The following is a 25270-nucleotide window of genomic DNA, read 5'->3' on the forward strand; positions in this document are numbered from 1 at the left end:
AGGATTTGTGTGCCTTTATTCTACTGGGGAACCCAGAACTGGACCCAACACTGCAGATGTGTTTCACTAGATTGGAACAGAAGGGAAAGATCACATCCCTCAAGCTTCTGGTGATGTTTTTCCTAAAGCAGACCAGATGCCATTTACCCCCCTTGCTCCAAGGACACACTGCTGGCCTATATGCAACTTGCTGCCCACCAGGACCCCTCAAGTACTTCAGTGCAAAGCAGTTTCCTGCCAGCTGGGCCTGCACTGTTGCATTTATTTCTCCTTCCATGGTGCAGAATTTGGCCTTTCCCTTTGATGGACTTCAAGAGATTCCTCTCATCCCATTTTTCTAGCCTTTATGGAGGCTGGTGAGTAAATCAGCAGAAAATAAAGAAGGCATAAAGTATTTGTATGGCCTAGTTTGAGTATAATTATGAGAACCTCAAATGATAGAAGAGCAGATATCCCTCTTCTCTGAAACAAGGAAGCAGTAGTGCTGTGAAGCCATTCCTGGATACAGGCATCTCAGGTCTGCCAATATTCCTACTGACATCTGAAAGGGCAGTGGGGGAACAATCTGATATTTAATGTTGTATCAAGCCAGTCTACCAGACAGCAAAAGACCAGTTATATTCAGGCTCCATTTCTCCATGATGAACAAGTTATGCTTGGATAGACTAGTGGCCATGTGACATTGAGGGATGGGACACAGCAGAGTTTCAACTCTAATTACATCACTGACTCCTAATAGACACTATGCTAGCAAGGGATTAGCAGAGGCTATTATCTCCATCCTGCCCCCACTCTGCTCACACCTGCCTCTGCAACACATACACAACAGAAAGCTGACAGAGTGGGCAGAAGATGCAGCAAAGGGATATAGAATTTCCCCTAAATTTATCATGAAGATCAATGGCTTCTCGTTATTGCTTGTAAATGGTATTCATGAAATAAAGTCTTTGCATAACATAAATAACATCCTCAAAAATTCAGTATCCCTGGTTATCTTCCTCAAGAATTGCTTCTGAATTAAATGTCTTGATGTTTCATTAGTTATACAAGCTAGTTAGTTCTGTTTATGTAATGGCAGCTTGTTCTACTGGAGGAGCAGGAGGCCACTTGTCTAAACCGCTTTCTTAAATGTATACAGTAGGTCATGCATGTGACCACTGCTGTCTACTTCCTTCCTGGAGTTTTGTGACTTTATCCAATACAATAAACAATTTCCAGTCTGGCAGAACACACAATCTCCTAGGGACACTCCTAGTCAGAAATTAAAAATGGTGTCTTTACATTGACAATTTTATTGCATCAGATGCATTAAGTGTCACCCACCTAAACTATGTAAATATTATGTTCAGTACTTCTGCAGATTGAGTCCATGTCACAAGGGAAGTACATACATGGAACTCTTCTAGTGATTGAACAGGAAACATGAACAGAAAAATCTTACTCCAAGAAATCACTGGCAACAAAAGCGTGCAATACACGTATCTTTTCTATTACAGTTTTCTATATTTTTAACACTTCCAACAGCTAGTAGGGTCACAAGCAGCTAGACTGGGAAGATTGGACCTTCAGTAGTATTTTTAGCAGATATAATTCAGACAGACATCACTGCAAAAGGAATAAGTGGATTTACATTCAGTTCTTACAAACACTAATGTCCATTCTAAGTAATTTCTAGTAGTTGCAAATATCCTGTATGACCTCTGTATAAATTCAATACAATTTCATTTGAAAGACGTGCAGCTAAACAGACTCAGTACATTTTTTCTGCTTCTCAGAGTTAGAAACAGCATTATCAGGAAAAAATTCAACACTGTTTGTCTAAACATGGTACCAACGTGGAAGAAATTAATAGTGCAGTGGAGATTCTTGGGGAAGCCATGGATGGCAGCAGAGTTCTCTGTTGGATGTTTTGAGGAGGGGAAGAACAACAGACTTGTCTCACTCTGAAGCAAAGATAAAAATCCCTGTGTGGAAAAGCAGATGCTCTCTGGACAGAGTAACCTTGGTGCTCTCTTACTAAAGAAGAATGTCTGGTAAATCTCATGAGAACTTCAGGTGGGTACCTATTTCAGGTGGTCATAATTTATCTTTTATTTGTTGGTCAAAACCTTTTAAGTAAATAGCTAAGAGGAACTGTTGAAGAGCAACACCAACCTCACTGAATTGTACAAAAACCACCAATATTGTCCCTTGCTGTTTCAAGTCTGTCTGCTGTATTCAGCATCCTCATGGATTGTCATTTGTTGCATCCTGCATGATCCTCCAAGTTAATTATCTGTCAAGAATGACCTAACATTGTTTATCCCAATACCCACCTTGGATCTTTGTTCTGAGTGGAGAATAATGGCGAATGACCTTGATCCACCATGTCTGGTGTTTCCCCTGTAGCCTAAAGTAACTCCTATGGTCCCCAGACTCCCACCTGCCAGTCTGCCTAATCTTACTGTCTTGGCAAGGCTAAGCACACAGCAGGACCAGTTGCCCCTCTCTAGTATGCCATATAATCCATTATAGCCAATCTTGAGAACGATTTAAATCACAACTGTAGCTTTGTAGAGGCATGGCAGAAAACAATTCCCTTCAACAGGAAAATGCACAATGTGTCTGCCCCAAGTAGCCATAAGGACGGAAGGAGATCTGCTAACCTATGCAGTCATCTGAGGTACTTCTCCATTAATACTGTATGTATGCACTCTTGAATTACCATTTGCAGGAATGATGCCTCAGAGCACCATATATGACCCTCCACAGTGTAATGGGATGAAGAGACAAAGAAGACACTGAGTGGCTATTCCTCCATGCAAAAAGGCAAAGAAAAACTATATCAATTATAACAAACTCCAAAAAGTTACAGTGTTTCTTTTTCCTCTGTACCTGGTACACAGTAACAGCAACAACAACAACTAAAAGCATATTTTGAGAAAAGCAAAAGAACCGATTTCAGTTTTGTTGAAGTATCATTGCACATACTTCATATCTCCAGGTCTGTACAGATAATGAGATATTTGCCTAGGGAATTAAACCACACATTAAAAAAATTGTAAAACCAAATGGTATTTGACTACCAAACAGGGATATGAGTAACACCGATGCAAACAAACTATGCCTGTCTGCCAGATGTTCATTATTAGCTTGTTCCTAATCCAACACAGATTTATAGCTTGCAGGCAGAAAATGCCATTTTTTGCTATTGCAGGAGGACAGTTACATTTCAAGATCATTATTCAGTATTTTAATTTTCACTATACACTGTCAGAGTCATGTATTAAATATATTTCCTGAAATCTTTCTTTCCCCCATCTGGTAGGGTTTGCATGACTAGAGACCACTCACTAAAATGAGGAGCTAGGATTTATCAGTAAGCTGGTATTCACTTACTAGACATTGTAGTATGAAAATGAAAAAGATTAAATTAATTACTACCTTGAGAATCCTCAACTATATAAAAACTGAAATGTAAATTTGTACTGCTGTTCTACTGCTTTCATAGTCACATTGAACTCTTTACAAATTATAAAAAATTACAAGGACTAGCCATACATCATCCTTGACATACTTGTGCAGAAAAAGCTTAAATGGAGTGTTTGTTGGTGAAAGCATAGAGCCAACAGAGAAAAAGCATACTCCATTCTTATTTGTGCTATTATCAACATTGATCTGAAAGGCTGGGCAGATACACTGATCCTTGTTTCCCACTTTCTTTAAATTACTCCCACTGAGAAAAATGGCTTATTTCTCCTTAGAACTTGGAAGCACTGAGAATGCTGCTGAGCAGATTCACACTTTTCTTGTTAGCTAATTGGCTTGTATGTCCTCAATTTTGATCTTTGTTGACATTCTTTGATTTATGAAATTACTAAAATTTGGCAAAAGATTCTGCAAAGATCGAATCTAAAACATTTTATAGTCCCTTTTCTCTCATGACTTTTCAGTTCATTTGCTGTGTTCCTTTGGCTGAGTCAGAAACCTCATCAACAACAGTGCTTTTGCAGAGAATGTGCTGAAAACATTTTATCCCAAACTATGTTGTCACTTAAACTTCTGTGATCAGTACTGTACCTGCAGCCGTTACCAACAACAGGTTGAGGTTGACTTTGAGGGTCAGATAATGCAATTTTCCCACCCCCCAAATTATTTTTTGTTTTTAGAGACAGTATCTTAGTATTGCAAGAAAGTTACTTGTTAAGAAATCTAAGCTTCACTGAAGAAAGCAAAGTATAACCTACTTCACTTTCTCATCCTTCATCTGGTTGTGGAAAGGTGATGAAAACACATTATTTCCATTGACTTTTGTTATGAAAGAAACGTAACTCCAAATGCATAATGATTTATGCAGTGGATTATGCAATTTTTTCTTAGTACTGTTTCCTTAGATGGGTGGTCAAGAGAGTATTTTTAAGCCTCAAATAATCGTTAACATACAGGGAGCTGCTCTGCTGCAAAGGCCAGGATGACAAATTCTCAGTGTTTCTGTAAATTGATTATATCCACACACACTCCCTGCATTGATGAGATGACATTTTGGCATAAGCTACACTTTACTTTTTCTTAGCTATTTAGAAAGTACCCTAATGTTCTGACACTGCTGAGAATTCAGTTTGAGCTAATTCAGTTGTGTACTCTAGCACTCATACACTACATACTCTCAGCTGCACGTTAATTGCCTGAGAAAATATAAGGAGAAATAATTGTGGCAAATACAGTTATAAAAACAATAACAATAATAACAGCTTTCAAAGCCCCATTCTCCCACCATACCAAGAGCCCTTCAAAACATGGCATTAACCTCACTGGTATCTCACTGTTATTTCACTGTATATCATGGTATCTCACTGGTATCTGGGAAGCAAGGTTAGCTGCAGGGATGAGAAGCCAGCTCTGTTACAGCCTAAACTCAAGAAATACCCCCTGCAAACCCTTGGTTTGGGAGGCAATCTCTGCCTACTGTTCTCTGCCCCACAGAATCTAAAGCTAAAGTCTAACCTCACAGACACCTGTGGACATCTTTCATTAACATCGTCCAAGAAATTACCATGCAAAAGGGAAGTGAAAGCCAACTCTCATCCCAGTTTTAAACTTGCAGACATTCCTCCCATGCTGTCCAAATGTCCAAAACACTGTGTAGACACCAAGTGTGGGGACACTGAGGTTTCTGGACTTCTGTACGTATTTCTTTTGTACCTTCCTAGCTGCATTATCTCTGCCCTGTCACTGGGTACTCCTCCTCACAGTATCGGTGGTGTGAGGAGATCCAGGGATATTTTTGTCTGTCTGCTCAGCCTCTGCATCGGGGCAGGGGGGTGCAGGCTCCCCCTGAGCATCACCCATCCAGCGGGCACTGCTGCAAGCTCACCAGGACTGGCAGCACTGTATGAGGGGAAAAAATATTCCAGTTTAAGTTCTCTGCGACACAACTGAGAACAGCACCTCGTTCTCACAACGATGAGCCTGTTCTGCTTATCAGGTTTCACAGCATTATGCGGAAAACAAAGTGTATCTGGCTGCCTGTTTCCTAGGGCAGGATCAGGTCCGAAAGGGCTTCCTTAATAAAACAATAAGTTCTTGCACAAATGTTCTGCTGTCACCTTTTAACAGCGTACACCAGAGAACAAAAGGTAATGGAGCAACAAGTAGATGAAAAGCTAAACCCACATCTCCACCTCTTGATTTTCTGGACTAGCATTCTTTTCTTCAAAAGTTAATTCTTTCATCAGCATTTCTGACAGATAGTCAGGAAATAATAGTTTTTAATGTACTGTAATAACTGAAGCAGCTTTCTGGTATTTAGAATAACTGGCTATGCTTTATAAATGCTTATGTTTTTTCCCTTAGCTACATTGCTGGGGTCTTTGGTTGTTGTTTTTCAAGTTATTTTCTGAATTCTTTCAAAGTGACATAAAAATGGAGAAGTAATTAAATACCCTTTCACAAATTATAAGCTTTCCAACACATAAAGTGTTGATTTTTTCCTTTCCAGAGGGAAAACAAGACTTTAACCATTTAGTAACTAGGAAAAGTTCTCATAGGAAATGAGTCCATGTGCTACTGTAAAGTACAATCTGATTTGAACAGCACATTATTGAGATTATGACAAATTTCAGGGACTAACAAAAATACCAACTGCAACAATCAAGACTCCTCATGAACACCTGTTTAGGGACTTAATTTTGTTTTAATGGGCTATTACCAAGGCTTCTCTAACAAACTCACTCGCTCCCCCAATCAATTCTGGATCAATACAGACACACATGCCCTGTGAAAAGCCTTCTGTTCTTAGGACAGGATTAAAAGATTCGTTAGTTTTACGATAGCTTGCTTAAAAGATAGAAATTAAAAAAAAAAAGAAAAGAGAAGATGCACATGTTCCACACAGTTTAGATCTCTTCTGCTTAACAAACTCAACATTTGTGAAGGTTTGACAGAAGGGAAGCCACTTTTTATTGATTATCACAGTAATAAGGCTCTAAAGAATCCCAAAACACGTCGCTCAGTCTCTGTGAATGATCAATTAAAAGCCTGCATGAGAGCCGGCATCCACGGAAATTCACCACCATTTCTTAGGGAAACTGAGATGGTACAAAACAAGGACATATGAGCCGATTTTAAAAACAACTCTGTAGTCTTTCAAACAAACAAGTTCAAAAACTTTACACAGGGCAGATGTCAGGTGTCTAAATACTGAAATAACTTAAAGCTCTGATCTAGGTGAAACAAATATTATTCATAACCTTTAACATTATAAAAAATGTATTCCTTCAGTGATTTTGCAACAGCAAGTCTTTATTTTTTCTAAGTTAAGCCTGAGATAAACTTTTTCTTTACTCAAAAATAAGACATGGAAAAGTCTACAAAGGCTATGAATTCATTAATTAAAACCCAACAACAGATAAACAGCCTTAAAAAACATTTAAGATGTTGCACAACACAAAAAACATGCTTTATCCACAACTACATTTAGCCTACAATTTGATCATGTTGTTACAGCTTCCAAGAAGGATTTAAAAAATCATTTTCTTTGTTATGAAATATGATGCTGTCCAATGTATAAAATTAAGACATTTTCCATCAATCATAGAGGTTTGTTGCATCAAGGGTTAGTGAATATTTTCTGCCCAAAGGAAAATACTTGAGTTTTCCATGCAGTTAATAAAAATAAACAGTGCACTTTTCACTACAAAGATACTTCAAAAGTAGTAAATGGTGTTTTCTTTCTCTCTCTAGTTACATCAGATTCATCTGGATTTCAGAAAACTGCATACAGAAAATCTGGTCTGATCAGAAAAGGACATTATTTTGCCATAACATACGGTTTATTTTTCTTCTTTAATAAAGAAGAAGATTTTAAAGAAGCACAGAGAATGTATACTTTGTATGCGTCAGTTTGGTTGCCGAGTTCAAAACAAACAACACTGAAAACATTTCCAAGTGTTTGCTAGTATTTTGGGCTCTTTTTAAATCTCCTTTGATTACTTGAAAGCAAAAGAATAAATTCTAAAAACTGACAATGATTTAACCCCTAGGGAGCAGACACTGCACTTGTCTCACAAACATATTGATTAGATCAACCTTTCAGATGCAAAGTCATCTTTCTTGCATAGATATATTCTTGAATTTTCAGTCCTTTTTGCTCTGCATAATCAGAAACTTGTGGTTTTCACTTAGAAGACAGTAACTCAAACACAATCATTTCCCGTACATATTTAGAGTCCTGTTTTCAAAATCTTTCGCCTGAGTTGCTGAGCAAACAGAGTTCACATTTACTGAAAACACTGACTTACACAGTTTGTATGTAACCAGAAACATAGCTTTAAGATGCAGAATATATAATGACGACATTTCAGGAGAGAAACTTTCTTATCAAGCTCACTGGTGAATAGCAAAGGAACTTAATAGCCCAGGAAAGCAGAAAAAAAAAAGCAATATACTTGCAAATGTCTCTTATAGATTAAGAAAAAGTGCTTGGAAATCCTCATCGCTCACTGAAAACCTTACAATCACCTAGCAACCTATGTTACTGCTGCTTTCAATTTTGAACAGGCAGCCTTCACATTCAAAGATGCATCTGAGCCAACTGATGCAACTGTAAGTTTAAAGCAAAACAAAAACAAAAACAGAGATTATTTTTTTTTTGTTATTTAAATAAAATGCCCCTACCTTTCTTCTGAGAGTACGATGGCGATTGCACTTGAGAAAAAGTAGGTTTTTCTTCTGTGAAAAATTCAGGTTGGTTGTACTGATTCAGGGCCATGTCCATGTCAGAGTACTCGCTTTTAAACACGTTTCCAGGGTAACTACAGGTATAAGGCTGATTCACCGCCCAGGCCTGTTCCATATATATGTTGTTACTGTGCAGGACCTGAGCATCACAACTGCTGTAACCCTGATTATCTTCGATATATGTGCAATAATCAGTGGACTGCATGTAGCAATTGCTACCAGCAGCTGGGTGCACTTCATATATTTCTTGCATACAGTAGTTCATTTTGTTAGCCTATCTCAGCTTCTACTTTACGTACACACACACATGCATACACACGCAGGCATGCATACACATGGATCGGGAGAGGAGCAATGAATATACACCAACAAAGTCGACTGCAAAACAGCCCGTTTTACTTCGGAGCAGCACCTGATGTGCTAAAATCCTATTTATATTGGGACGGCTTGTGAACTCCCCTGCCAGTCAAACATATTGGGAAGCAGATTTATGACAGTCAAAGGTCTTAATCTGTGACTGTAAGTTAATTCCAAGGGAAGATGGCAGTCAGGTAGCAATGACCACCAGACAAAGAAGTGACATCCTGACAACCCTCCTGTTCCCCTGTTTGTCTGGAATAATCATTTTATAAACCATTTCCAGCCTTTTCCAATATGATTAGAAAACGATTACTAAGGCGAGGACACAGTTATGTCACTGTAGTTGTCAACTTAAGTGTGAAGAATTATAAAGACTGCTTAAGAACTCCCAGAGGGGATACGCTGAAAATCCTAAAATCAATAATCCTGTTTTTCAGCATTAAACCATAGAAAATCCAATAGTGCTGTGCTGATGACCCAAACAGAAGTCTAGTTTTACAAAATTTAGCAACTTAATCTGTCATCAGCTTTATTGATTTTGTTTTACAGAATTACATGCATGAATCTCCCCAGCCTTCCACACATACACAATCCTCCCCACTGCCTGGTAATGAATTTACGGGAAAGAGGCTTTTCTAAACTTCAGTGATTGCAAGAAGTAATTTCTATTGAGTTCAACAGGTGGGAAACTTCAAAATAATATAATCAGCAAAAAGAACACTGCTTAAATATTATCAGTAAGCTAATTGCTTTGCTATTCTGCTTTGTTATCTTTCCTGTTTCAGTAATGAAGTATTTTTAGAAGGGCTTTTTTCTGATAATAGAGTGAGGAAAGGAAGGAACATTTTTTGCTCATTTTGGCTCACCTAGGCACTATGAACATTACAATGTCACTGCAACAAAAACTGCATAATATTTTAATTGCTTAATGCACGCCAAAATTGTATGTTTAATACACCTTCTTTAATTGGTCATTCTTTTTTCATCTAAAAAAAATTTTACTTTTAACTTCTATTAACTGCTATTTTTTTTTAACTAGGAAAAACATGTTTTGACAGCACAGCAAGTCAGTAACAAACTATCCCTTTCTAATATCTGTTCTTGTTATTAGCGAGCTGAGTTACTACTAATTTGATGAGAGCTTTCTTATTGCACTTATTTTAAACTATAGGATTGCCAAAATGACCGTGTAACTTGGCCCTTTTTCTTCTAGGATCTTAAGTATTCATCTAACAATCTTGATGAACATACTCTTAAATAGTCCTCAAAAGTTCAGTGCAATAGGTAAGAACTGGACATGACATGTTTGTATTTTTTTCCTATCTGATATTGCTAAATATTTAAGACTAATAAAACCAGCCAAAAGAGAAATATGTACCTTCCAACATACACTGTATCTAACCTATCTAAATAAGCAGTTAGTGCCTAATTAACTACCAAATCCAGGACAAGTCCTTCCAATGAACAGAAAAGTTAAAATTCATACTTGGAGTTCTTCTACCCCCTCTAACTATAAAAGAAGCATCATTAATGTGCATTTCTTATTAACTTGCTCATAAAATAATACATTTAGTAAGTCAAACTGAACTCTGTTGAGATCACTGCTATGGAAGTTAATGAAGTTGCCTCTAAAATGAATTTATTCTGCTAAAACTCTAATAATTTAAAAATTTTATTTCATTAAGATCACAAACAGTTACTGAAATTCAACAAATAAAACCCTAATGAACCCTCGTTCATTTACCATTGTCTAACTCAACAAATACCATGGTAAAATAAAGTGTGAAAAAGCACACAATAAAAGTTAATATTCATTTTAGTTCAGGCCCATCATCTAGATTTTACAAACAGTGAGTTTGTCTGTGGTAAAAAACATGTATCATGAAGGATCTGATTTTTCAATGATGGACGTTCAGCACTTGATAAAAAATGCCTGTTTCATTCAAGAAATTCTACAACAGTTGTTTATACCCAGACCCCCAAACCATTCCCACTAAGGTGATGGGTTGGTAATACTGTAGTGTGTATAACACATAGAGTTTGCTGAGTTTATTTCCCCACACTCCCAATAAAACATTCCCAAGTACAGTGCCTGGTTATTCATTTACCATAGAAAGATCCCTAGTACCGCCAACAGGAATTTATGTAGAGCTCCCACAGAGGTGAGGCTGTGTTTTACAGGTTAGCAGAGCACAATATCTTGATACTTTTACACCACTCAGAAAAGTTTTGGAGAGCTGGACTTTAAATTCTTAGTGAGAATTTTTACCATGTGGATTTGCTTTGTCAGCAAAGTCAAAATTCCCATTAATCTTTTCTTCTCTTGATTTTCCCCCCCCCCTCTGACTGGATTTATGTTTGTTTCTGAAAAACTAAACAGAATTGAAAATCCTTGTGTAGATAGAGTTGTTCTAGCCAGGATGGCACCTGAGGAAATAGTATTTCAACATGGCACAGCCTGTGACTTACTTTCTGTTCCAAAATAAATCCCTCAAACATTTCTTATTTTCTATTGCTGTATCAATAATGCTTAGAAATGTGTCACATGTACTATTTTTGTCAAGACTTCCTTTAATACCACAAGGAAATGAAATTACATGAAACTGTGAAGGATGAGGAAAAAATGAAAAACAAATGTAAGACTTTTCCAACAAACAAAACAAAACAAAACAAAACAAAACAAAACAAAACAAAAAAACAAACAAAAAAAAAAGATGAACACTGCCAGGGAATGTGGGTTCTTTACCTGTGATATGCTAATATTAAAGAGATTTATAGCTCTGCATATTGTTGTTCCCTTGGAAACCAATCAGTTCAAAGAATACTGCAAAGATTTTAAAAATTGAAACATTCCTAAAATATTTTCATTTTAATCTTTTAGGGTCCAATCCTGTAAGTTCATTTCATGTACGCCTTTGAATTAAATTGTCTGATACAAGACAGTCACACAGTGTCTTTATCAAAAGTCTGAAAGTGGAGTAGAATTATATTAACAGTTTTTCTTTCTTTTGTATTCCAATTTGAATATTTGTGTCTTTACATCATGTCATGTTGAGCTTTTATTGCCTCCAGCAATTTAATATCACATTTTGAATTTTATTAGTTCACACATGTCTGATTATGTGAATACATGGAGGCTAATCACCATCAGAATAAACCCTTCAAGCAAACAGGCAAACAGGGATAAAACAGAAATTTTGATACTGTAACAGCCGAGGATCCAAAGCGTGAACCTTTCACAGTCTAAGGTGTTAGTCCATTGCTCTAAAAAAGGAAGGTATTACTTTTTGAACATGTGTCTGGAATGCCCCAGAGGTTTTTATATACTCACCCTGGTGTAAATCAGAAGTCTAGCGCAGTCAGTGATATTAACTAGGTAGGCAGAAATCAGGCCGAGAATGCCTGAAAGAGCGCTTCAGGAGAAGAGACTGCCTTACACTACACCATTCAGCCCTTCATTAACTCCCGTTTTACAAATTATGGCTAAGACTTTTAATTACAAACAATGAAATACCCCCATCAAGATGCACTTACTTTTCTAGTGACTTAGCTTGGTTATAAAACCCACCAAAATGAACCCATGGAAATGTTAAGGAAAGACAAAAATCCCGTGGATGACACTACAGCCTGGACACTACAGCCTGGACACTACAGTCCAACCAACAGAGGCCCCTGAAAAAAAGAAGTCTCATGCAGTACAATTTAATCTGTTTAATATTACCTGCAAGAGTCCTATTCTCCTGACTTTTTCCAAACTGTGCACCCCTGGTCTAGAGTCCTGGGTATCTCAGTGCTGCAGACAGGGCCCCTGCACACCATTCTAAAAGATTCGGCAGTGTCGGTATGTGGGAGGTATTGCAGAGCATTCAAATCAGTAAGGGCAGAGTGCCACTTCTGAAGGACCAAATGGAAGTATCTTACGTTGGTTGCTGTTCAGACACTTCATGGATAAAGATGAATTAAAATATAGTATTTAGTAAAAAAATTTTGCACATTCAAACACGTAGTTGCAAAGATTAAACAATCTGTTCTGAGCTCCTCACAGTTTTGTATGCCTGTATTATCAGTTCCTAGTTTTGTAAAACAAATTTTTACACATTAGAAAATAACCGTTATATTTCCTATTTATAGATTTTATTGTTGCCTGAATTGTCTCAGCCACCTCTGATGGTTTTGGGAAAGAAAAATGAAATAGATCACTGCTTTTCTGAGCAAACACAAATCTGCACTTTCATAACATGGGCTACATTCCAGACTGATCTTCCCATATCATAAGGAAAATACACTGAAAACTGCAACAGCTTTTGAGCAAAAATACTAGTGTGACTATTACAACACACATAAATTGTCAATACCACTATCTCAGTGCCCAAACAATAAGTTACCATCTCTCTTTAATATATGTATTTGCACCACCTTATTCATTCACTTTGCACACTCTTACCAAAGATGCAAAATGGTCTCTCAGAAGTAAGGCTGTGAAAACTCACTGTTAGAGATTAAGCTAAGAAAACCTAAAACATCAGAATCCAAAATAAAAACAAGCATTTATAAAAACAGAAAATTAACTCCTCATGGTGTTTATCTTATTTTGAAAACTCTACTTGTGACTAAATCATAAGGTACGTAGGATTATGGAATTCTAGTGCTGAAAAGTCACAACAGCATTTGACAGTTCCTGGAGTATGTCTCAGTTGAAGATAATACATTACAAAAATCATCATTTTGTCTATGCTGCATTTATAGCAGCAGTTGAAGGAAAAAAAAGATAAATCTTTCTGAAATAAAATTATTTCCTTGGGTTTGCAACAGATGCAGGAAGATTCAAACTAATGGTACAAACCACAGGAAAATCTGGGACAACAGCACACCTCTTTTCTCCACATGTACCAAGTTAGCTATTTCTCTAAAACTGTTCTTCTCACAAACCCCAGTGCACCTCGGTTATGACATGACACTAAATTTGTCTGTGACTCATAAAATGCCAGTATGATGTGCCTTTTATTGAAATATTTCAGACTCATTAGTCTGCTTGAATAACAAAGAATGTCATAGTTTATATTTAAATGTTCAGACTCACTACACTTCCAGTTATCCCTCAAAATATTTTCGACACCTTGAATAAATTTAGTGAAAAGAGAATGGAGCTTGCTCTTTTCTGATCAGGACTCCTCCAGGGTTTGTGCTTGCTTCTTCTCGCACTATTCCCGACATGGATAGGCAGCACCCAGTCTCGTCAGAAAGCGTTTGCTGGTTGAGACGTCGGCCAACAAACAGGCAAACAAAATTCTTGAATAGTTTTGACAACTTTTAAGATGGTCCCTGAACAAATATTACTAAGAGTAATTATAGACCTGTGACCCAGACAACCCAGTTTGTTAAGCCTCCTCATATATCATAATTGGAAGACCCTGTTAGCAGACATCAGTTAATTATAGAGCTTATCTCTTGAGAAAGTAATGGACAATACTTAAAACATGTACCTTTTCTGAGTCATTCCCTGCCTCAACTTCACATGAAAACATCAAGTTAAGAAGTTTCATTTGCTCAGAAATAAAACCAAGCAGAAAACAGGTTAATTTAGCTTGGCATAACATAATTAGCAGGCTCCTGGATAGGACTGTCTGGGTTTGGTAGCCTCCTGATAGCCCTTAGTAAGACGTTAAAGCGATCAACACCTGACATCTGTTAGCAAAGAGGCATTCTGAGGTAAAGCACAACTAAATCTAAAGAAATCAGGTACTTAGACCAGTTTAACTTTTTCATGAGGTGATATCCTGCCTGACACTGTAATCTCTCTTCCTGGAGTGACGCAAAACTTAAGTAAAAGAAAACAACTTGTAATCCCCACCTCCCAATATAAAGTAATTATTTTTTAGGCAAAGAACAATGAAGAACTATTTATCCAAGTTTAAAGAGGAATAACTTAAGCACTTCATTTGTGTTAATACCTTAGTAACTGTGATTCTTAAAAGGAATTCCTTCAATGCTGTGCTGATGTGAACAAAACAACCTACCCCAGAGAAAATGGTTTATTCTCCTGAATAGTGAGGCAGAGAATATTCCTAACAACAAGTCCCACTTGAGCTCTATACATGCACTTACTGAGGCTCTGGGTATGGTTAATAACAAGAAAGAAGGCAAACAACACAGTCACAGGTGAGAGTTGAACACCCTGAAAGTAGAAAAGAATGCTTTCTTTCGTCTTTTCATTTTTAATATATCAAAGATATGCTGTATTAAAAAAGGCCAGGTTCAGAAAAGATTTTTGATCAGCTTATAAAGATCATAATGAGAGGAACAAATGTTTTTTAAAAGCTCAAAAAGAAGAGATAATATTTTGTATTAGGTATCACACAGAAAAGCCCAGTAAGTACTAATCGCATTGTCATAAGGGCTCTTCACAAAGCTATTAAATTAAATAGAAAACTAAAAACCACAATTACCACTGATGAAAAAAAATTTAAAAAAGATTGGCAGCATGAAAACATCCCCACATAATAATGCTTTTACCAATGGTCAAATCCCTGACAGTAAACAAAGACATAACCTGGTTTTGCTTTGTCTTGTTTTTTTCTAAATACAGCATTTTCTGTGCCCTGCATGACAATGTCAGTTACCTTTACACTTTTTTTCTTCTTTTTGGTATTCCTGGGCACTTGACATGATTTGAAAGTTTGCTTTTGTATGGCCTGGCTGTAAAACTGTACTAGTCCAAGTTGAAGCATGTAGACATTGCAGAAGCTGCTGTCCATTCCTCTGGATATCATAATTTTTGAAGTGTCTTTTCCTACAGACACGATTTTCTGTGCCCACTACATTCCATTTCTGATTTCTGTCAGGAAGGTGAATCAGTCTGTCCCACAATAGGAGGCCACGTCCTGGATGTTTGGCAAATACTGCAGGGCTACGAACTGTAGGCTTTGCCAAAATCTTGCTCAGGTGTGGAGTTTTGGAATGCAAGTGGTTCCCCAGCTCTCTTGATGCTGTGGTATTCTCGCGCATCTCCACTGGACTGCACTGATACGATGCAGAACCTTTCAGCCATGCCCATTCAGCCACCATAGTTCCCCTTCGGTAAAAGTGAATATAAAATTTTCCTGTCTGAGAATCCTGAAAAAGCAGGCAGATCTATGTGGACAGGCTAACACTAGACGTAACTTTCACAACATCTCAACTACAACGTGGGCCCCAGGGCAAGTTACCACAATTTATTGCCTTGCTCATATGATCATTTGAGGTCTTGTAGGTCGAGGCTGGTCGTGAACAATTTTCAGATACTTAAAACACAAAACATCAAGGATTCAGCCTTGTTTGACTTTGCTCTTATCGTAGGCTGACCTGAGGGACACTCTGTTACCTAAGTGTGACATTCTTATGTGGGCATGCTTAGCAGTTCCGCTTTTGCTACCTACTGCCTTTCTCTGCCTGTGGTCACAGTGGAGTATCAGAGATGCTAATTTTATCACAGGAGCACAGACACTTGGCTCCAGTGTGGGTAATGAACACTACCAAAGCTGCATGATTTTATCCAATTGGTCATTGCTTATTCTTTGGTATAGAAGAAACTGAGATACCATTATCTGACAAATTTGTAAAACTAATATAGCCCAATTTTTGTTTCTGGGCAGCAAAACTAAGTCAGTATAAATTATCCATCAAAGATCATATTCTGTATTGAAAAAAATTATTTTATTTTGTATTATTTGTAACAAAATTAAAATACAAAACAGCTGTTTAACTTCTATAAAGAAAATAGCAAATTCCAGACATTTGCTGAATAATATCCACAGTAGTTTTAATCATAGTAAGATTCTGCTGTTCTAACCAACCTAAGAGTTAATTTTACATACATTTCACTCAGTAAAGTAACATATTAGTAAGTAAGTGCATGTCAAGTCATTAATTTCCAGAAAAAAAGGATTCAAAGTAAATTGGGATTTCAATTACCAGATCTGTCATAATATTGCTGTTTCAGAATCCTTTGTCTTAGGATTTCTCTTAAGTGGCATATTGTTAGTACAGGACAAATTCAGAAAACTTAATCATGGTTAGTTTTAAATACTGTTATCCTATGTTAATTCCTGTATACATAACAGGATACATATATGTTATTTAATTTTAGATGTAAACACCTTTTTTCTGCTAGGAATACAAGCTCACTTGACATTTGAAGCTACAATTCCATTTCTTCTACTCTATTTCAGCTGGACACGAATAACAAAAATTTGAGAAAGTACCTGGCATCATGGACTTCAATGCAAAGGGCAGGTAAGTTACCTACATAATTTGCCCTTATCTACTTCCTTCTAGTTTTATAGATCTGCTTTTAGTTCAGACTTGATTTTCTAAGTAAAATTAAAAACTAATTCTAAATGCAGGTAATATGGCAAGAGAATATCACCTGTAGGAGGATAATCAGTTTAAAATAGAATACTGAAAGCAACCCAGAAGTACTAGGCAATTTAAAAAAATATATAAAAGAACGGAATAAAAAACTTTTGTTCATAATTTGAACACTGATATTCTCTTGACTTCACAAATTTAAGCTCAGAGGGAGAGATACGATTTCTTTGGTAAGACCCTCTGGGAACTGAGAACTTCCCTCTAGATCTGAACTTAGGTAACTCATTTTTTGTGGCACGAAGGGGAACTATGCACTACAACCCACCCTTCCTCTAGACTTTGCACAACCTAGAACAGCGTACCTGGTTCAGTACAACGCTACTCTCCCTTGAGTTCCTTCACACCCTAATTGTCTCCCTTCATGGATGATAATTCATCTTCACAAAATGCAAGTCAGGCATGTGAAATATATATATTAAAAATATAGGCATTTCTATAATACACTCATAAATAGATCCATGCTTTATTAGCTCCTTGAGCAGGACAGTGATGCAACAAAATTCTTGATCTTGTTTACAAAAGTCAGTTATATATCCTCAGTTACTCAGGTCTTGCTATTAATCCTCAAGATCAGAGATTCATAATCCAGGCTGTTGAACCTCATCAGGCAAAAATATCTATATCTTTCCCCAAATTTATCTTTGATATTAAGGGCTATCTTTGCTGTCTTTTAGCCTATGAGGATGTATCTTACCTTTGATTTTAATTAAAATCCATACACTCGTGACTATGGTAAAAATTCTGTTCTCCTAGGATTCAGAGAGGGTGTTACACAAGGCTTACAGATTTTCACCTTTAACAAGGAATTTCAAAACCATTCATAATTTAAAGAACAAAATCAAAACATATTTTCCAATTTCTTTGTTTGCAAAGCATCTGTGGGACGTTGAAATATGATTATACACACATTTAAACTATGAGGAGAAATTGATTCTATTACAGTTTCCATCATTTGGAATTTACCCAAGCAGAGTTTACCAAGGCTAGCCAAACATCAAGAAGCCATATCTCTCCTTTCCCTTTAGTTCCCTCTGAAATTTGTCTCACTATTTTGTCTGCCATGTTAGCTACAATTAATTTATTTTTACAAGTTTCCATTTTATTTCACAAATTCTCCTCAGTCACCAGGGGCTGAATTTCATATTCAAGTTTTGCTAGTCAAAGATTAAATTGCAAGGAACTACCACTGAGGGCTCATATATTTTGTGTCCTTTTCTTGCACTTTATATACTGTTTCCCAGCATATGTTTATGTCTTAAATTGCCATTCATCTTATTATAACATTAAATTAGTTTCATGACAGGACTACATTATTTATTCTACTCCATTGGTTTTAAGATATACTGCCTAAATTTCTCAAAGTATTTCTAAATTTTTTTAAAAAAATTATTTTTAAAATTTTTTAACGAAAAGCACAGTTGAAATCTCCTGCATCTGCTCTTGGTCTTGTCAACCCAAAATCTTTGATAAAGGATGGTAATGTAATTTTGTCTCCACTCCTTGTAGGAGAAGCATCTCTCTCTCCCTTTAGCTACTGTTAAAATGTCTATAATCAAGGCAGGAAGCAGTACAGCCTACTGGGTTGAACCATGACTAAAACCACAGGCCCTGCTTCAGAGTTAAGAGGGACTAACAAGCTGAGCCAGAGCTCTTCTCATCAAAGAATCATCAAGCAATTTCAAAATGCACATTGTAGAAATAACAGGCATCCCAGCAGTCAACAGGTCAAAAGATTTCCTCAAGCTCCCATCAGAAGGTTTTTTTAAAGGGAACTTTGTTTTTATAGAAGGAGAAAGGTTTTAGCAGATGAACTGCCCATTAAGCTTTAACTAAAAGGATAACCAGAATTCTTTTATTACAGGCCAAAGCAAATACTCCTTAATGGGTTGGCCTGTTCTCAGACATGCAGTGTTATCTGAATGTCAGTATATAAAGGACTATAAAAAAATATGGAACAATCCATTTTTCATCGCAATTATATGGGTTCTTTTCCCAATTCTCTACTAATATCTGCCTTCAGCGATCAAAAGAACAAGATATAAAAAGCTCTCCCATTTTTAGTACAACTCAAGTGGAGAGAGGCATTAAGTTGTTTCTCCAGAAAGATGGAAGTTGGTGGCCAGCCAGCCAGGAGGACAGTGCTTCCTGCTGGAATGAGCTGTATACTAACCCTGAACTCTAATCCTGATAAAAACTCAGAGAGCACAAAATAGGACAAAAACCACCTGAAAGAGTGCCTCTTCCCCATGCTCACAACAACCTTAGAGGCACTGCATTAACTTCCCACTGCTGTGACCTGAGAGCTACACTAATTTTCCTTGCTTGAGATCTGCCCTGTTGCAATCAAGGCTGGATTTGCATTACCATTATTACTATTACTGCTTTATACCACAGTAGCTCCAGTTAACAGCTAGATCCATAGGTGATGAAAGCTACTGTGACCACACAGGCAATCAGTCCCTACTCCTCAGAGACTGACTACAATTGCTCACACTTTTTGGGGGAGTGCAAACATTTATTTTTCACCCTCAGCAACAGGCTGTCACTTAGGCAAAAGGTAAATTAACAGTTCTGGGCTTTCAGAGGATTGCTGTTTTCCCAGTTACAACGAGACTTCCTCTAACAACAAAAAGTTATTTTACCTTCCAAAACTGCTCACAGCAGAATTGCCACTGAAATTTCTCTCTATACAGTATTTCAATTTGCAGCTGATCAAAATAGTGGCAAGTAGGAATGCATCTTAAGAGATCTCTGAACTGTCATTTACTTACTTGATTGCAAAACGTACATAATAAAGTTTTGCTTTTTGGATATTTGAGGTTTACTGAAAAAAAAGAGCAGCAAAGACAAAAGCACTGTACTTGTTTGGGGTTTTTTTTGTTTTTCCATTGAAGTGTGCAAGCATATAAGGACACTGAAGTGGGTTGGCTTCAGAGAGATCAACTAAGGCAAATGTAATCAGGATTAGGACTGAGGGGTGCACAGTAGGTTGATGAAGCAGCCTAGCTTTGTATGGACCCAGTCAAATAACACTAAAGGATTTTTAGTTGATGACTTGATGAGAGAAAAAAAGAAAAAAAGAAACCAAGCTACAATTAAAGGACATGTCCCCAGTAAAGTTAACACCTGATTCATACTTTGTTCCAGCATTTTAAACCACACTAAGTAACTATAAGTAAAAGGACATAAAGTTTTCATGTGTGTTTGTGCTGGGAAAGACAAAACCATCTGTGCAAGACAAGTCTAAGGTTTCATTTCTTCTCATTAATCTTGCTGTCAGTTCACAGCACTTTATTTTTCTCTAATTTATTTTGCTTCTTCTCTCCTCTTCCTCTTTTCTCTCCCACCCCTCCATTTTCTCCTCAAAAAAAGCACAGAATTTTCTCCTTACGCTCCCTTAAAAAAGAGGCAAACACTTCACAATCGAGTTTCACAACTTTTAAACTAGGCTCATATGATCACTGAATAAGCAGAAGGATGGAGCCCAGCTCACACAGACTAGCCAGACTCTTCTTAAATATGCAAATTCTGCCTCTGTAAAGGTGCTAAATAAAACCTTTGAGAACGTGTGTTTTCTTTCCTAAATTTTAAAAATATAAAAATTACAGTGCCTATAAGAAAAAAATTGTAGACTGAAAGGAACTGTAGCAGGTGGAACTAGCAATGTCTACTGAAACCATTAGGTGGTTTTCAGTATTTCAGAAACATGTGCATATGTGTGTGTTTGTGGAAGTAAACAGCCAGGGTTATTTAATCCAGGACTGTTGTCCTGCTACTTGCTTTAGCAGTGGCAATATTATAAAATATTTAAATATTACATTTAGAATATGGATTTCAAGATTAAATTTCAATATTTACAATCTTTTGGACAAGTGTTAAATCACCATGAAAGATGAACACGCCAATAATTACAATAAACTTTGTAAACAGTTTCTAATGTGTAAGAAAAGGCAATATTAGGAAACTTGTAATAAACAGTGCAATATCTTTATCCTTGTTCTTGATATATATTAATGAAATTCTCTGTGAATCAGTGCACTTTTTAAAAACACACTAAATGTCCATTAACTTTTAAAGTAATATTACACATATCAAGAACTGGGGTTGACATTATGCTCAAATTTCTAAACAAGATAAAAATTAATCAGAGAAAAAGAACACCCAGAAGAACACAAAAGTTCATCTGTAAGTTAATCAGAGGCAGGTTCTGAGCACAGAAAAGCAAATGGTTCAGAGTTCAGGGTTTTGGTATATAAAGAGCTCTCTGAAAATCCATCCTTTGAGAGATGAACAGGAATAGTATAGACCAATATAAAATCTTGTAGCAGCTACAGATAAAACAAACTCACAAAAAAAAATGAATGAACAAAGCTATATAGGGAAACGCAGCAAAATACCAGGACACATCATGGAACTAGAACGGTGGTGCTAACCAGTACAGCCACATAGATGCTAAATGCATTCTTCCCTCTCATAGTTCTGCATGACACATGGGAATGAGTTTTTCTGAGAAGAAGCTATACCTGAACCATAGGGCTCACCTGGCTGCTGTTCTCCAACAGGAGTCATAAGTGGATACCCAGAGAAGAGAAAGAAAAAAGCAAGCACATATGAGAGTTCTCACCAAGAGTATCTCAATACACAGCTACTCCTCAGCCCAAGGGACTGCCTGAGCCCTTGTGGCCTTTCTAAAATGTAGCAATACCCAATGGATCTCTCTTTGAACTACAGCCCAGTCTACTCTTGTGCACATTTCTTGTATTCACAGCACTCTCTGGCAAGAAATCCCAGTCTCTGTTTCTTCATGTGCAGAACCACCTCCCTCTGTTTGTTTTAAAACAACATTGATTTAATTCCCCACAGACAGCAATCCACCTCTCCAGGGCTCATTTTGCAGACTGCTGTTTGTGTGAATACGGGAATGTTAATGGATGTTTACTCTCTTCATGTTGTGTTAGATAGTTCTTGTAATGCCTGGGAACCTACTAAAATAAATGGGAGAAGACAAACACCATTTTCAGAATATGGCTCAAAATACATAAACCAGATCTTTAAAAATGAGTAAGTTACAGTGAAACCATTTAGGAAATCACTCAAACTACTTCCACAAATCACTTCAGATCACTGCTACCTTTTTCTAAAATCCTGATTTGAATATTATTTTCCTCATGAGCTTTCAAATCAAACTCACATAGTCTGCCTGTAACCTCCCATTAGACCTTCCACTTCTTTCCACTGGGGAGTGGACAGCATATTTGGCTGCTGCTTGCTAACAAAATATTGGGGATACATGCACATAATTGAAGCTCTTTCTTTTTTCAAAGTGGTGAAACAGTTTAAGTTATTTTGTTTCTAAAACAGCTTACAGAGATAGCCAGTATCTTGAAATAACACCTCCCAGTGAAGGACTGAGGTTTGAGTAATGGCCAGGTAAAACAAACAAAGGTACTAAGCTAGCAGTCTTGACAAATATGTAATTTGTTAAAGACAAAAAAAGGTAAACAAACAAATTTTGCACAAACAATGCATTCTAAGCTTCTTCAGAAAGAAAGACAAACTTGGATGTGAGGAGAGAATTATTTTAACTTCAAATAAATTCAAGCTCGGTACAGGTCTAAAGCATTTTCAGAAACACAACAAAGCAATAGTGAAAGATGTTTGTGTACAGCAACATTTATACATTTCCTTAAATATTTGTCTTCTTTTACAATAAGCACTCTAGCAAATCTGATGCTTTTAAAGAACATAATGAGAAGTGCATTTAGTGAATGTAAAAGGTATTTTTATATGGAAATAACTGGAAAATGCCTGATTGGATTGATCCCACAGTTTACCCACAGCTTTACAAAAATTTTTTTCACAAAAAAAAACAGTCCCTTCTATAGAACCTCTGTATAGGGATCAATAGCAAGGACAAGCATTGTAAGCTCATTGCTCTGACATACAGTTATTAGAACTAAACAGCAGCTGTGGTCAGCTTTTGAAGATCATAAAATGGCAGACTGCAACTCCTATTGGTAAGCAGAGCCAAGAGCTTTATTTTATAGGTTATTGGAGAAGACTTAGGAAAAACAGAAGGACATTTTACTCCTTCTAAATAACTACTCTAAAAGCTTCTTGCCTGCAAAATGAACAAGTATGTTTTACATTGACAACACTTTGCAGTCCTCCTAACCTGATGCCAGTAGTGAAACACAGCTGCACAGTCTAAGAATTACACTCAAAATTTCAAACACAACAGTCTGCTCCCACCAGAAATAACTATCAGAAAAATGAGTTAACCACAGAAACAGGTCTGGCTTAAAACTACTATAGAAAGAGACTAAACATACTGTTAGATCATTAAAAACAAAATAGAAAAAAACATATCAGCATTAACATAATGAAATGTACTTAAAATTACTAGCAAATGCTACAAAACTAAAAAAATACTGCTACTACAAAAAAAACCCCAACTTTTTCTCCCTGTTCTTTGTGAAATGTAATCATATCCCTCCCTTTTTTCTTTTTTTAGTGTGTCATCTTTTGTGAAAAAAACAGCAGGTATTCATAAGTTGGAAAGAAAACACAATATATTAAAGAATTGCATAAAATTTGAAACATTGCAAAAAGTCTCCTGGACTACTTTACTTTTGTATTTATATAGCACTTTTACAAAGCACTTTCAAAAATATTAAATTTTGAACAAAAAAAAATAAAGGTAAAATTAACCCAGTGTCTGTAACCTAGAACTTAGCAAGTGTGATATTTTTAACTGCATATTCAGAAATACGCTTCTAAGTAATAAGAGCCATCATGGAGTGATTCATAGCTTCATGCAAAAACATCCCACAATATAAATCTTGTTAACCTTTTGAAAATCCCCAAAAGATCATTACAAAGCTGCTGAATCCTGGCATAACAAAACCTTATATTAAAGTATTTACTGCCCTCCTAAAAAGTCCATTACTTAAAAGAAATAATACACTTGAGTTAGTTGGATTTTATCATGGTCTGGCAGGCAAGGAAGTGTCAGACAGTGATGTATGTCAAATTAAATTATCCTAGGAAAATCAGTATAGAAATTCAAGAGAAATAATTTCTCAGCTGACGTAAAACAATAAACTGTTCTCCACCTGAATTAATGTCAAGCTTACAGGGTAATGAGCATTACAGTGAAAAGACTCATGAAGAAAATGTGGTACCTTTCCTATTCTATTACTTTTCCCAGTTCTTGGAAACTACGTGCAACACCCTTGGAGACACTGGCTTTCAAATGGATTTGTTGCACGAAAGCTGATTAATTTTCTTCTCCAAATGAGGAACCTGTTTCAAGAAACGTTGCATATTAAATTCTACTTACTGAAAATATGCATTTATGACATTTAAATTATATTCCCCAATGTAAGCACTTAATTTTATTATAATTCCTATCTTGATCTAACTTTATAGTCATTACCAAATAGAACAGTGTGGATATTTGAGTAGAAGCACAATGACTGAGTTGATTTTGAAGCTTCCAAGTAAAAGCAGAGCAAAACCCCAGCCTTACTGAAATCAGTGAAAGAACTGCTGCAGTTTTTACTGGAACCACTATTACACTCTTTACTTTCTCACTTTATCTGCCATGAAGGAAAAAATTATGAGATTTACTGAATTCTACAAACACTATTTTCTAGATTTTAAAAACCATTCTTGAATTTCCTGTTTAGTTTTCACTCTAGTAAATAAAATAGGATGAAAATATGACTCAAGGTTTGTCCTATATTTTGGGAGCAAATATTCAGAAGGAAGCCTCCAGTGATAGCTATGGCCAAGTGAATAGTGATGCTAAACCAGAAGCTTAATTACAGTGTTAAAATAGAAAAAAACTTTTAAAATTATTTTACATATTTATTAATTTGGAAGTACTATTTTCTCAGTGAGAAAATAATATTACTATTCTATTGTGCAAATGTATGCACATGAAAGAACTCGCTTTATTGCTAAGATAGTGCTAATTTTATAATGCTGATGAAGTTTTTTTTTTCTCAAAAATTACTCTGTGGACAGCAATTGTTGGTGTCAACTGTAAAACTGCTGATGAACTGTTGTTGCAGCCCAGAAGACAAATCATACCATGGGCTGCATCCAAAGTAGTGTGGTCACCAGAGCAAGGAAGGAGATTCTGCCCCTCTATTCCTCTCTCATGAGATCCCACCTGCAGCATCCAGCTCTGGGGTCCTCAGAACAGGAAGGACATAGATCTGCGAGTCCAAAGGAAGGCCACTAAGATGAACACAGGGATCAAACACCTCTCCTATAACAA

At 36.6% G+C, this 25270-nt stretch overlaps 1 protein-coding gene across 5 annotated transcripts in view; it reads right to left on the reverse strand.

Moving 5' to 3' along the window:
• The window catches only part of THRB (thyroid hormone receptor beta), a 108246-nt gene that overhangs the window by 21191 nt on the left and 61785 nt on the right, over positions 1-25270 (reverse strand). The window contains exon 1 of one of the 5 annotated variants that reach the window (XM_033511902.1): positions 15198-15670. The exons of 3 other annotated variants lie outside the window; for them this stretch is intronic. In XM_033511902.1, coding sequence (XP_033367793.1) covers positions 15198-15642 — 445 coding nt within the window. In that variant the 5' untranslated portion in view covers positions 15643-15670. Of the gene's footprint in view, positions 1-8154; positions 8502-15197; positions 15671-25270 lie in introns of those variants that run through there. One more of the 5 variants, XM_015619619.1, reaches the window with a different exon arrangement.

This window comes from Parus major, chromosome 2 (genome assembly GCF_001522545.3).
Source record: "Parus major isolate Abel chromosome 2, Parus_major1.1, whole genome shotgun sequence".
Classification (NCBI taxonomy): Eukaryota; Metazoa; Chordata; class Aves; order Passeriformes; family Paridae; genus Parus; species Parus major.